Source organism: Ranitomeya imitator, chromosome 5, assembly GCF_032444005.1.
Source record: "Ranitomeya imitator isolate aRanImi1 chromosome 5, aRanImi1.pri, whole genome shotgun sequence".
NCBI lineage: Eukaryota > Metazoa > Chordata > Amphibia > Anura > Dendrobatidae > Ranitomeya > Ranitomeya imitator.
This window is the reverse complement of record NC_091286.1, coordinates 5,312,163-5,326,630: the sequence shown is the minus strand read 5'-3', so window position 1 is coordinate 5,326,630 and position 14,468 is coordinate 5,312,163. Positions and strand designations below refer to the sequence as shown.

At 50.5% G+C, this 14,468-nt stretch overlaps 1 protein-coding gene across 1 annotated transcript in view; it reads left to right on the top strand.

The window, feature by feature from the left end:
• The window catches only part of XPO5 (exportin 5), an 85,309-nt gene that overhangs the window by 64,396 nt on the left and 6,445 nt on the right, over window positions 1-14,468 (top strand). The window contains exons 27-28 of the mRNA XM_069768235.1: window positions 395-487; window positions 669-748. Of these exons, the coding sequence (XP_069624336.1) occupies window positions 395-487; window positions 669-748 (173 nt within the window). The remainder of the gene's footprint in view (window positions 1-394; window positions 488-668; window positions 749-14,468) is intronic.

The window sequence follows — 14,468 nt, the reverse complement described above, 5'->3', positions numbered from 1 at the left end:
CCCACTTGTCAACGGCCATGTACCCCACCCCTCAGTCACCCCTCTGTGTCACGGGTTGTGCACCCCACCCCTCACAGATACCTTCTGTATCAAGGGCCGTGCACCCCACCCCTCACAGATACCTTCTGTATCAAGGGCCGTGCACCCCACCCCTCATCCATACCCCTCTCTATCACGGGCCGTGCGCCCCACCCCTCACAGATACCCTTCTGTATCACGGGCCGTGCACCCCACCCTATCACAGACACCCCTCCGTATCATTGGCTGTGCACCTCACCCCTCACCGATGCCACTCCGTATCACCGGCCGTGCACCCCTCACTGATAGCCCTCCGTACCACCCCCTGTGCACCCTCTGTGCTCCCGGACAATTTCTGACTTTGGTCTCTTTACAGTTGTCAGCTGTATAGCTAAGAAGACTTCGGACACCTCCTCTGCCTCCACCGGCGTAGAAGATGTGCGCAGCGTGGCTCAGGGCGACGCTGAGGGTAAGATGCCTATTCACCCAGGGATGATGTTGAGCCGCTGACCACGGCTGTGGCTGCCGTTACTTCCCGCAGGTTGTCAGAGTGGGGGGCGACCACCGTAGTGCTACGTGTGCCCGCCGTTTCTCTTAGGAGGCTGCACTAGTGAGATCTTCCATTGTTTCCCCTCATTCTCCCCCTCCAGAAGAAGAAATGAGTGTGGACGTTGCGGCAGCCGGATCTCTGGAGCTGACAGAACTCGGGAAGCTCCTCATATCACAAGAGGTGAGTGCGGGGGTCTGGGGGCGAGCAGCTCCTCTGTGCAGGGATCTGGGGGGCTCCTCTGTACAGGGTCTGGGGGGCTCCTCTGTGCGAGGATCTATGGGCAAGTTGCTCCTCTGTGCGGGGGTCTGGGGGCGAGAGGCTCCTCTGTGCGGGGGTGTGGGTGCGAGCGGCTCCTTTGTGCGGGGATCTGGGGGCGAGCGGCTCCTCTGTGCGGGGGTCTGGGGGCGAGAGGCTTCTCTGTGCGGGGATCTGGGGGCGAGCGGCTCCTCTGTGCTGTGGTCTGGGGGCGAGAGGCTCCTCTGTGCGGGGGTGTGGGGGCGAGAGGCTCCTCTGTGCGGGGGTGTGGGTGCAAGCGGCTCCTCTGTGCGGTGGTCTGGGGGCGAGAGGCTCCTCTGTGCGGTGGTCTGGGGGCGAGAGGCTCCTCTGTGCGGGGGGTGTGGGTGCAAGCGGCTCCTCTGTGCGGGGGTGTGCGGGAGAGCGGCTCCTCTGTGCGGAGGTCTGGGGGAGAGCGGCTCCTCTGTGCGGAGGTCTGGGGGAGAGCGGCTCCTCTGTGCGGGGGTGTGGGGGAGAGCGGCTCCTCTGTGCGGAGGTCTGGGGGAGAGCGGCTCCTCTGTGCGGAGGTCTGGGGGAGAGCGGCTCCTCTGTGCGGAGGTCTGGGGGAGAGCGGCTCCTCTGTGCGGAAGTCGAGGCCAGCGGCTCTATTGTTGTTGTTGTTATTATTATTATTTATTTATATTGCACCATTGATTCCATGGTGCTGTACATGAGACGGGGTTATATACAAATTACAGATATCACTTACAGTAAACTAACAATGACGGACTGATACAGAGGAGCGAGGACCCTGCCCTTGCGGGCTTACATTCTACAGGATGGTGCGGAGGAGACAATAGGTTGAGGGTTGCAGGAGCTCCGGTGGTGGTGAGGCGGTAGCTCCGGTGTTGGTGAGCCGGTAGCTCCGGTGTTGGTGAGAAGGCAGCGGTGTCAGTGTAGGCTGTAGGCTTTCCTTCCTGAAGAGATGCGTTTTCAGGTTCCGTCTGAAGGATCCGAATGTGGTTGATAGTCGGACGTGTTGGGGCAGAGAATTCCAGAGGATGGGGGATATTCGGGAGAAGTCTTGGAGGCGGTTGGATGAGGAGCGAATAAGTGTGGAGGAGAGAAGGAGGTCTTGGGAGGATCGGAGATTACGTGAGGGAAGATATTGGGAGATTAGTTCAGAGATATATGGAGGAGACAGGTTGTGGATGGCTTTGTAGATCAGTGTTAGTAATATGAACTGGATACGCTGAGGGAATGGGAGCCAGTGAAGGGATTTGCAGAGGGGGGAAGCAGAGGAGTAGCGAGGAGAGAGATAAATTAGTCGGGCAGCAGAGTTAAGGACGGACTGGAGAGGTGCAAGGGTGTTAGCAGGGAGGCCACAGAGGAGGATGCTGCAGTAGTTGAGGCTGGAGATGATGAGCACAAGCATTTTAGTAGATTGACGGTTGAGGAAAGGACGGATTCTGGAAATATTTTTGAGCTGGAGGCGACAGGTGGTGTAAAGAGCTTGGATGTGCGGTTTGAATGACAGGGCAGAGTCAAGGGTTACTCCGAGGCAGCGGACTTCCGTTCGGGGGAAAGCGTGATGTCATTTATTGCGATAGATAGGTCAGGTAAGGAAGATCTTTGAGATGGAGGAAAGATGAGTTTAGATTTGTCCACATTGAGTTTGAGGAAGCGAGAGGAGGAGAAGGAGGATATTGCTGATAGACACTCCGGGATTCTTGACAGCAGAGCGGTGACGTCTGGGCCAGAGAGGTAGATCTGAGTGTCATCAGCATAGAGGTGGTACTGGAATCCATGGACTTTGAGTTGTCCCAGGCCAAGTGTATAGATTCAGACAAGTAGGGGTCCTAGAACAGAGTCTTGGCGACTCCAGCAGAAAGAGGGTGAGATGAGGAGGTAGTGTGGGAGTGGGAGACACTGAATGTGCGGTTGGAAAGGTACGAGGAGATCCAGGATAGGACAAGGTCTTTGATGCCAAAGGAGGAGAGGATCTGTAGTAAGAGGCAGTGGTCAACGGTGTCAAAAGCAGAGGACAGGTCTAGGAGGAGGAGTACAGAGTTTTGTCCGTTAGCTTTCGCGGTGAGTAGGTCGTTGGTGATTTTGGTCAGGGCTGTCTTAGTTGAATGATTTGGGCGGAAACCAGATTGTAGATAGTCAAAGAGCAAGTTAGATGAGAGGTGGGAGGAAAGTTCAGAGTGGACGTTCTGCTCCAGGAGTTTGGAAGCGAATGGGAGCAGCGATATTGGGCGATAGCTGGACATAGCAGTTGGATCGAGGGATGGCTTTTTAAGGATGGGCATGATTGTGGCATGTTTGAAAGCAGAAGGGAAGGTGCCAGAAGTTAGTGATAGGTTGAAGAGGTGGGTTAGGGATGGGACAAGTGTGGTGGTGAGGAGGTGGGATGGGGTTGAGCGCATAGGTGGTGAGGTGCGATTTGGAGAGGGGACCTCAGTGATGTTGGAGGGGGAGGTTATGGGGTTTGGGCATTGGTCTGGTATACAAAGGGGTTGTGGTGGTTGAACAATGAAGACATGCCTTGTTTGGTCGATCTTATTTTTGGCTTGCGTGGCAAAGTCCTCAGCAGAGATGGAGGTTGGGGGGGCAGTGGGGGCGGAGGAGGGAGTTAAAGGTTTTGAATAACCGTTTGGGGTTGAGGATAGGGAAGACACAAGGGTTGTGAAGTAGGCTTGTTTAGCAGAGGTGAGAGCAGATTTAAAAGCGAGTGTTGCATGTTTGAGTTCAGTGAAATCATCTTACAAATTTGTTTTCTTCCAATGTCACTCTGCAACCCTGGACATTTGCAGGAACTTTTTAGTGATGTTATTGTGCCAGGGTTGTCTATTGATACTATGAATCATGCCAAGCAAACAGAATGGACAGCACAGCTGAAAAAACTCCAGGATAAATCCTTGGTACTGGTTCAGAGATTCCGGGTGCCAAGCCAAAAAATATCAAAGCAAAAGTCTATATCCAAGAATGAAGTGGCATGAGGCAATCACCGTCCCAATATTATCCTTTATTCGGTTTTTACATATTAAGGCTGGTTTCACATTTGCGTGTTTTTTTTTTTGTTTTTGCGGTAAACGCAAAAAAAAGCATGCGTTTTTTCCCCCCTATACTTAACATTAATAACGCATGCGTTTTTTTGCCGCGTTTTGACGACGCATGCGTCGTTTCTATGCATGCATTTTGTTCCAGAAATGCAACATGTAGTAATTTCTAGCGGCCTAGGAGATTTTAGGCAGCTCCTCATTTTGGGCTCAGTTCTTCTACTGGCAGGAGGCCCGTTACCTAATGCAGCCAGGGTAACCACGTAACTAAGATTTGGACCTGTGATCCATCAGTGCCTCCCTGTGGTTACATTCTCCATAACACGGTAGTTGTAACCTATCTGTACCCTACCCTTGTACTACACACTTGACTGTATATTTGTTCTTAATATACCTGTATTTTTCTAGTGCGCCTTTTCAGCGATTATAAAATTAATCTTGGGCTGCTCTTTTATCTCGATTCACGAATCCCCATGTCTGCATGCTCAGTTAGTTATACGCTACCCCAGGGTTGGTTTCTGACCCGATATAAGCCTGTTGTCGGACTAACCTGGGGCAAGTGGTGGCGCCAGAGAGCCGATCCCTGCTGGGTTCTTCTCTCCCTTCCCCAGAGGTGAGTGCAGATGACACACCCTTTCCCCTGTGCGATCCGTCACAAATGTCTAGGTAATACAGTGATCACCGGTGCCATTATGCACAGGAGCTCTGTATATAGTGTCAGCATACAGGTAATACAGTGATCACCAGTGACATTATGCACAGGAGCTCTGTATATAGTGTTTGTGTACAGGTAATACAGTGATCACCGGTGCCATTATGCACAGGAGCTCTGTATATAGTGTCAGCATACAGGTAATACAGTGATCACCGGTGACATTATGCACAGGAGCTCTGTATATAGTGTCAGTGTACAGGTAATACAGGGATCCCAAGTGACTTTATACACGGAAGCTCTGTATATAGTGTCAGTGTACAGGTAATACAGTGATCACTAGTGACATTATACACAAGTGCTCTGTATATAGTATACTGTATGTATTGCAATTGTACATGTAATACACTGTCTCACCGGTGACCTGTTTAGTTGAAGTCCTTCTTCATGCAGTTCAGACCGCCATCACTTCTTCCAGCCAGGACTTATATAGATCACATTCCCCAATTTATCCCCAATCCCTACACAAAGCCAGATGAAGAAAAAAGCGACTGTCGCCCTGCACAGTAACAGGACCTCTCCTCCTTCCACTGAAACCAAAATGCTCAAAAATATCCTTTAATTAGACCCTACAGTAGTAATATCCCACATTCTGTACCCCACTTGTCCACTCATTCTGCCTTATGTCTCTCCATATTGCCCCCAATGTCTCTCTATATTGCCCCCATAGTTACCCATAATAGTATAATGCTAACGCTTTCGTTTTTTTCTATTCTCTCCCGCCTTTAAAGGGAACCTGTCACCCCCAAAATCGGGGGTGAGGTAAGCCCACCGCCATAAGGGGCTTATCTCCAGCATTCTGTAATGCATTCTGTAATACTGTAGAGAAGCCCCCGATGTATCCTGAAAGATGAGAAAAAGAGGTTAGATCATACTCACCCAGGGGCGGTCCCGGTCCGTTTGTGGTCCGATGAGCGTCGCGGTCCGGTCCGGGGCCTCCCATCTTCTTACGATGACGTCCTCTTCTTGTCTTCTTGCCGCGGCTCCGGCGCCTCTCTAACCTTTCAGCTAAAACGGAACACAAAATAGGTTTATTTGCAGACGACATCATTCTAGCGTTAACCCGACAGTCATTACCGGCAGCAATGCAAATAATCGAATCATATACTAAAATATCATATTATAAACTAAACGTGTCTAAATGCCAGATATTAAACTAACCCCATTCATAAAACACCCAAAAACCTTTGAGAATGAATACCCTGTTAAATGGGAAAATGACCATATTGCGTATTTAGGTATTCGGCTGACACTCTCAGCAGATACAATGTTATCATTGAATTATGAGTCTCTGAGGAAGAAAATCCAAACTGACATGTTACGCATGAAGAATCCCCAACTCTCATGGCTGGGCAGGATTGTGAAAATGTTCATTCTCCCACAAATCCTGTATTTGTTCCACAATCTCCCGTCATATTCCCAATGAAAATATTAAAAGAGAGTCAAGCGATGATTTTAAAATTCATTTGGCAACAAAAAGACCCAGAGTCCAAGCGGACACGCTTTACATCCCTATGAGTAAGGGTGGCCTAGGGTGCCCCTCAGGGGTCCGGTACTACAGGGCCGCATTATTGGTGGCCTAGGGTGCCCCTCAGGGGTCCGGTACTACAGGGCCCCATTATTGGTGGCCTAGGGTGCCCCTCAGTGGTCCGGTACTACAGGGCCCCATTATTGGTGGCCTGGGATGCCCCTCAGGGGTCCGTTACTACAGGGCCGCATTATTGGTGGCCTAGGGTGCCCCTCAATGGTCCGGTACTACAGGGCCCCATTATTGGTGGCCTGGGATGCCCCTCAATGGTCCGTTACTACAGGGCCGCATTATTGGTGGCCTGGGATGCCCCTCAGGGGTCCGTTACTACAGGGCCCCATTATTGGTGGCCTAGGGTGCCCCTCAATGGTCCGGTACTACAGGGCCCCATTATTGGTGGCCTAGGGTGCCCCTCAATGGTCCGGTACTACAGGGCCCCATTATTGGTGGCCTGGGATGCCCCTCAATGGTCCGGTACTACAGGGCCCCATTATTGGTGGCCTAGGGTGCCCCTCAGTGGTCCGGTACTACAGGGCCCCATTATTGGTGGCCTAGGGTGCCCCTCAGTGGTCCGGTACTACAGGGCCCCATTATTGGTGGCCTAGGGTGCCCCTCAGGGGTCCGTTACTACAGGGCCCCATTATTGGTGGCCTAGGATGCCCCTCGGTGGTCTATTACTACAGGGCCGCATTATTGGTGGCCTGGGATGCCCCTCAGGGGTCCGTTACTACAGGGCCACATTATTGGTGGCCTAGGGTGCCCCTCAGGGGTTCGTTACTACAGGGCCACATTATTGGTGGCCTGGGATGCCCCTCAGGGGTCCGTTACTACAGGGCCGCATTATTGGTGGCCTGGGATGCCCCTCGGTGGTCCGTTACTACAGGGCCGCATTATTGGTGGCCTCGGATGCCCCTCAGGGGTCCGTTACTACAGGGCCGCATTATTGGTGGCCTGGGATGCCCCTCAGGGGTCCGTTACTACAGGGCCGCATTATTGGTGGCCTGGGATGCCCCTCAGGGGTCCGTTACTACAGGGCCGCATTATTGGTGGCCTGGGATGCCCCTCAGGGGTCCGTTACTACAGGGCCGCATTATTGGTGGCCTCGGATGCCCCTCAGGGGTCCGTTACTACAGGGCCGCATTATTGGTGGCCTGGGATGCCCCTCGGTGGTCCGTTACTACAGGGCCGCATTATTGGTGGCCTGGGATGCCCCTCGGTGGTCCGGTACTACAGGGCCGCATTATTCGAACAGTTACGATGTGGAATAATGATGATAACCGCCCCTGGATGGCAATTAATTAACATCTGATGAGAACCTTCAATGTCTCAGCTTTTTATCATACACATCAAACTATAGTCTCTAATAAAAACCTAAAAATGTCCCGAACAATAGACGCAGCTCTGGAGCTATGGAGAGGGCGGACTAATAACATCGGCCTTATACAAACCGCATTCATCAAGGCTCCCATAGAGACACTGGAACATTGTATCCCGGACCTCAAACCTAAAAACTGGAATTTACCCAAAACCACCTCAATTGGGAACCTGTATGAGGGGGAGGAAATAATGACTTTTACATCATTGAAAGATAAATACAATGATGTTCCTCAAAGGGAGTTTTACAAATATTTGCAGATCCGGCATTTCCTAACTGAGAGGAAAAAACATATGTCTGCACCGCCATCTAAACTCTACTCTCCGCTGATGACCCGACATCACAGATTAGGGCGCCGTCCACAAGCTGCGACTGTATGTGGAGAATCCCCTGCCCTCTAACTACAGACCTGCAAAAGTGGGAAAAAGGCCTAAACTGCACAGTCACACCGGATCAGTGGAGGGAGGGCAGCCTTCTCAATGTAAATGTACCAACCACATAGAAAACGCCAGGAAATTGTTATATCGGTGGTTTATCGGTCGTCCATGACAGCACCACGGAGAGAGGGGATCCGCCCTTCAGGAACAGGAAACCTGCAGATACATAAGGGCGGCACCTCCCTCGCATCAGTTGGTTTCCTGTTCCTGGAGGACCGGATGCCCTACAGATATATCCGTATTTCATCTGGAATACCCAGGCCGGCTGTCCGACTCAGGTAGCGAGGGGGTCTCCTACCTCGGGCAATGCGGGTCCCTGGAAGCGCCACGGTGGGTCCAGGTAGGGCTCCACAACGGGCAGGGGAGCGGAGTCCGGAGGATGTCTCCCCCCGTGGAGTCTTCCTGGAGCCTCTGCGGCTCCTGCGTCCCGTCGGTCATCCTGCCGGGGGGTGTGGCGGGGTCGGCCGGTGGCGCCATGCCCGGGCTTCCCTGCACGTCCCTGTGCGCTCTTTCCGATACCAGAAGTGACGTGGCAGGGGGCGAGGCCTAAACCAGAGCGGTACCACGGGGAGGGGGTGGTACCGCTGACCACACATCTGCTGACAATCTGGATCTGGGGGAAGGGCTATATATAGCCGCACAGAAGGCTGCAGGGCTGCTAATGAGCCCATCTGCAGCAATGGATGAGCCAGAAGCTCCCGTCGGTCTGCTGGAGCAGGACAGAGCCTTGGAAAGGCACCATGCTAACCCCCAGCCAAAGACCCGCGGACGCAGTGATCAGCCCAGTCCGATCCGGTACCTACCGCTGCTGCCTGGGTAAGAGATCTTCGTGGACGTGCCCTGATGCAGTCTTTTCCTATGTTTTTTCCTTAGGGGAAAAAGTGCGCTGGTAAAGCAAAGAATAAGGAGTGTGCACTATGTGGTCGCCCTTTGCCAGACGCCTACCCTAAAAGACTATGTCAGTCGTGTGTGCGACGGACGGTAGGGAGTAAGGAAATATATATATACATGGTATAGCGGTAGTACTGGTTAAATTACATAGGGGTTTTTTTCCGCTCCCATAGGTAGCGGAAGAATCTCCTGATTTTACTTCAGACCTTAGGATACCGTCACATTAAGCGACGCTGCAGCGATATAGACAACGATGTCGATCGCTGCAGCGTCGCTGTTTAGTCGTTGTGTGGTCGCTGGAGAGCTGTCACACAGCTCTCCAGCGACCAACGATGCCGAAGTCCCCGGGTAACCAGGGTAAACATCGGGTTACTAAGCGCAGGGCCGCGCTTAGTAACCCGATATTTACCCTGGTTACCATTGTAAAAGTAAAAAAAAATAAACACTACATACTTACATTCCGGTGTCTGTCGCGTCCCCCGGCGTTCTGCTTCCCTGCACTGTGTAAGCGCCGGCTGTAAAGCAGAGTGGTGACGTCACCGCTGTGCTCTGCTTTACGGCCGGCCGGCGCTGACACAGTGCAGGGAAGCTGACGGCGAGGGACGCGACAGACACCGGAATGTAAGTATGTAGTGTTTTTTTTTTTTTACATTTACAATGGTAACCAGGGTAAATATCGGGTTACTAAGCGCGGCCCTGCGCTTAGTAACCCGATGTTTACCCTGGTTACCAGTGAACACATCGCTGGATCGGCGTCACACACGCCGATTCAGCGATGTCTGCGGGAGTCCAGCGACGAAATAAAGTTCTGGACTTTCTGCTCCGACCAGTGATGTCACAGCAGGATCCAGATCACTGCTGCGTTTCAAACACAACGATATCGCTAGCCAGGACGCTGCAACGTCACGGATCACTATCGTTATCGTTGTTAAGTTGTTCAGTGTGAAGGTACCTTTAGAGAAATTATCAGGAGAGAAGTAAAAGATTCCTTAAAATCCTTGTCCCAAAGGGAGCCTTCCAAGAGAAGAAGGGAGCCTAGCGTTTCAGATTCGTCTACTGCCCCTAGGAAAGAATATGATTCGGAAGCCTCCATCTCCTCGGCATCCTCTTCAGAGGAGGATGCTAATCGATTCTGTTTCCCGCTAGATCAAATAGACAGACTGGTTAAATCAGTCAGATCCGCCATGGGGGTGGCTTATGAAAAACAAGAACTTTCGGCACAAGACCTAATGTTCGGCGGTCTAGACCCAAGAAAACGCAAATCATTTCCACTTAATGACAGGGTTCAGAACCTTGTCAAAAGAGAGTGGAAAAAGCCAGAAAAAAGGGTTCCTACCACCGGCCTTTAAGCGGAGATATCCCTTTGACGACCCCTTGATGAACACGTGGGATAAGGCACCAAAATTGGACGCAGCGGTGGCTAAAGTTTCTAAGAAATCCTCTATTCCCTTCGATGACATGGCTTCCTTAAAAGATCATCTTGATAAGAAAGCAGATTCCTTTCTTAAAGGGACTTGGGAGATGTCGGCTGGTGCTCTAAGACCTGCAGTAGCTGCGACATGCACAGCCAGATCAATGATGGTCTGGCTGGACCAACTAGGGTGTAATCTAGAAGATGGAGCCTCTAGGGCAGTGGTCCCCAACCTTTCTGACCTTGAGAGCCACATTCAGCTTAGAAAGAGGGTCGCGAGCCACATTGAGCACTGAGAGAGTGTCGCAAGCCACATCCAGCACCCACCCCCTTCAAAGTAGTGTAAATCAAAGCCCCCATTAGAGGTATAATGATATCCAAAGCTTTTCCACAGAAATCACTGGAGAGCAGTACACTGATATCCAGGGGTTCCCACAATACCCCCATTCAGTATTCTCCCAACACACTGTCACATCCAGCTTTGAGCACCTCCTATAACAGGTAGTACAAACCTCCAGCATACCATACCTAAAACATCTCTGAACCCCTAAGACCAGTAAATGTGCATCTAGATCTGCAATTCTGTGCAGGGCTACTCACAAAATTTGCCATTTTGAGATGTGGTCTTCATACCTGTTTGCTAGACCTGGAACTAATGCATCAAGCTGGCAGACAGTCGCGAGCCACAATTCATGGGGCCGCGAGCCACATGTGGCTCCCGAGCTACAGGTTGGGGAGCCCTGCTCTAGGGAATCCATATTAAAATCCCTTCCGACAATCCAGAATGCTGCTGCTTTTCTCGCAGACGCATCCGCAGATTCTGCAAGGATGTCCGCTACGGCTGCAGGGTTATCGAATGTGGCACGCAGGGCCCTATGGTAAAGTGTTGGCCCGGCGACATTCAGGCCAGGTCCCGTCTTTGCTCTATCCCGTGCGAAGGAGAATACCTGTTTGATCCGGTTCCAGACGAACTACTAGAGAAGGCCGGTGACGAGAAAAAGAAATTTCCCAGTCTACCGACCACTTCTTACAGGCGTCCCTTCACAGGGAAAAGATTCTTTCGCAGAAGGCCGGCCAGGGATCAGGGCAGATGGGACGATAAAAAGAAAAGAGGTACTGGATTCATGTTTGGAGGTGGGGGACGTCAGGAGCCATCCCGCGAGATCAAAACGCCACCCTAATGACTAGTCGCCCCGGTGGGAGGTAGACTATCTGCCTTCTACCCAGCCTGGTCCAATATATCCAGTAGCAATTGGATTTTGGGAATAATAGCTACGGGTCTACGGCTAGAGTTCTCCTCTATCCCTCATAATTTCTTCAGGGTTACCCTACTCGGGTCCTCTCCAGCAGAACAGATGGCCCTGGAAACGGAAATTCATGACCTGCTCGATAAGAAAGTCCTATCAGAGGTTCCGGAAGGAGAATGTTGTAGAGGATTCTACTCTCCTCTATTCCTGATACGTAAACCAGACGGCTCCTTCAGAACTATTATCAACCTTAGGGCTCTTAACAATTTTATGACCATACAACCGTTTAAAATGGAGACTGTTAACACCGCAATAAAGCTACTGTTTAAAAACTGTTTTATGGTGGTGTTGGATTTAAAGGACGCCTATTGCCATATTCCAATTTATGCAGGACACCAAAGATTCCTGAGGGTTGCGGTCCGGTCAGATGGGGTGGTCAGACATTTCCAGTATAGCGCTCTCCCCTTTGGTATATCGTTCGTCCCCCCGTGTATTTACTAAGGTCATGGCTGAGGTAATGGCCCACCTACAGGAGTCTGACATTCTGATAATCCCTTACCTGGACGATCTCATAGTGGGTAAAACAGAGGGGCACTGTTTAGAACAACTACAAAAAGTAATGTCTGCCCTGGAGCATCTGGGATGATTACTAAATGTCAAAAAGTCCCGGCTACAGCCCATGAAGGTGCAGCGATTTTTAGGCCTGACCTTGGATTCCCAGGATCAGAAATGTCGTTGGCCTCACGAGAAAATAGATCGCCTGCACCTTCAAGTGCTTAAAGGGAACCTGTCACCCCCAAAATCGATGGTGAGGTAAGCCCACCGCCATCAGGGGCTTATCTACAGCATTCTGTAATGCTGTAGATAAGCCCCCGATGTTAGCTGAAAGAGGAGAAAAAGACGTTAGATTATACTCACCCTGGGGCGGTCCTGCTGCGGTCTGGTCAAATGGGTGTCTCGGGTCCGCTCCGGTGCCTCCTATCTTCATTCCATGACGTCCTCTTCTGGTCTTCATGCCGCGGCTCCGGCGCAGGCGTACTTGTCTGCCCTGTTGAGGGCAGAGCAAAGTACTGCAGTGCGCAGGCGCCGGGCCTCTGACCTTTCCGGTGCCTGCGCACTGCAGTACTTTCCTCTGCCCTCACGTGACCGCGACGTCATCGAAGGTCCTCCACTCACTGCATTCTTAGGAACGGAGGCAGACGATAGCAGCGCTGAGAGCCAGGGTCCGTCGGAGGGGTGAGTATATACATATTTTTTATTCTTTATAAGATGACTGGGCGTATAAGATGACCCCCGTCTTATACGGCGGGTATATGCCAAATTTCATATTTTATATGGATAAGTTGGGGGTCGTCTTATACGCCCAGTCATCTTAAACACCAGAAAATACGGTATATAAATTATGTCATTAACCTTGGTGGTCCTCTTGTGCTCTGTAAACCAACTGATGCGTGGGAGAGGTGCCGCCCTTATGTATCTGTAGGTTTCCTGTTCCTGAAGGGCGGATCCCCTCTCTCTGTGATGCTGTCATGGACTCCGAAAAACACCGTTAACCGGTGAGTAACGAAGACTATCTCACTCCCAGTAGATTGTCTAGGATGTTCCGCAGTTCCCCAGACACGTGCTGGAGGTGTGGAGACCTCTGTGCAGACATGCCACATATATGGTGGAGTTGTGACAGATCTAGATGTCTGTGGGCAGCCATAGATCTTCTGATGTTCCAGATTTGTGGTATACCGGTGACTCTTAGCGCACAGCAGGCGTTACTCACTATTGATTTGGACTCGTTTCCCTATGAGTTCCGTACAGTGATTGTACATATTATTGTAGCAACAAGAATTAAAATTGCTAGGTACTGGAAAAACTCCAAATGCCCCTCACTGTCCGAGGTCGTATCACTGATTAACGAGAATTGCCTATCAGAAAAGATAATTGCTACATTTAATAATAATATAGCTCTATTTCATAAAAAATGGAACAATTGGTTATCTTTCCATTTAAATAGTTATTAAATAATTTTGCAGATTCGCACATAGAGAATGTGATTGGATAGTTATTGTAATGTCACAATTTCCCCTATCCTCTTCCCTAAGCCCCATAACATTGTGTTAATCATTAAGAATTTACTGTCAATAAGATGTAATGCTGGACACAATTTGTAAATAAAAATTAATGTTTAAAAAATAATAGTATAAATCATCTCATAATCATATATAGTAGTATAATGCAACCCCATAATGATATATTGCACCCCCATAGTATAATGCAGCCCCATAGTGGTATAATGCAGTCCCATAGTGGTATAATGCAGGCTCATGGTAGTATAATGCAGTCCCATAGTGGTATAATGCAGCCTCATAGTAGTATAGTGCAGCCCCATAGGAATATAATGCAGCCTCATAGTAGTATAGTGCAGCCCCATAGGAGTATAATGCTCACCATAGTGTATAATACAGCTCCATAGGAGTATAAAGCACACCCATAGGAGTATAATGCACCCCCATAGTAGTATAGTGCAGCCTCATAGTAGTATAGTGCAGCCCCATAGGAATATAATGCAGCCCCATAGTAGTATAGTGCAGCCCCATAGGAGTATAATGCTCACCATAGTGTATAATACAGCTCCATAGGAGTATAAAGCACACCCATAGGAGTATAATACACCCACATAGTAGTATAATGCACCCCCATAGTAGTATAATGTACCTCCATAGTAGTATAATGTACCTCTATATTGTATAATGAAGCCCCATAGGAACATAATGCTTTACCTTAGTATAATGCACCCCATAATGTATAATGCAGCCCCATAGTATAATGCACCCCCTAGTATAATCCAGCCCCATAGTATAATGCAGCCCCATAGTGTATAATGCAGCCCCATAGTGTATCATAGTGCTCATCTGTGCAGGGGTCTGGGGGCGAGCGGCTCCTCTGTGCGGGGGTCTGGGGGCGAGTGAGCGGCTCCTCTGTGCGGGGGTCTAGGTGCGAGCGACTCCTCTGTGCGGGGATCTGGGGGCCAGC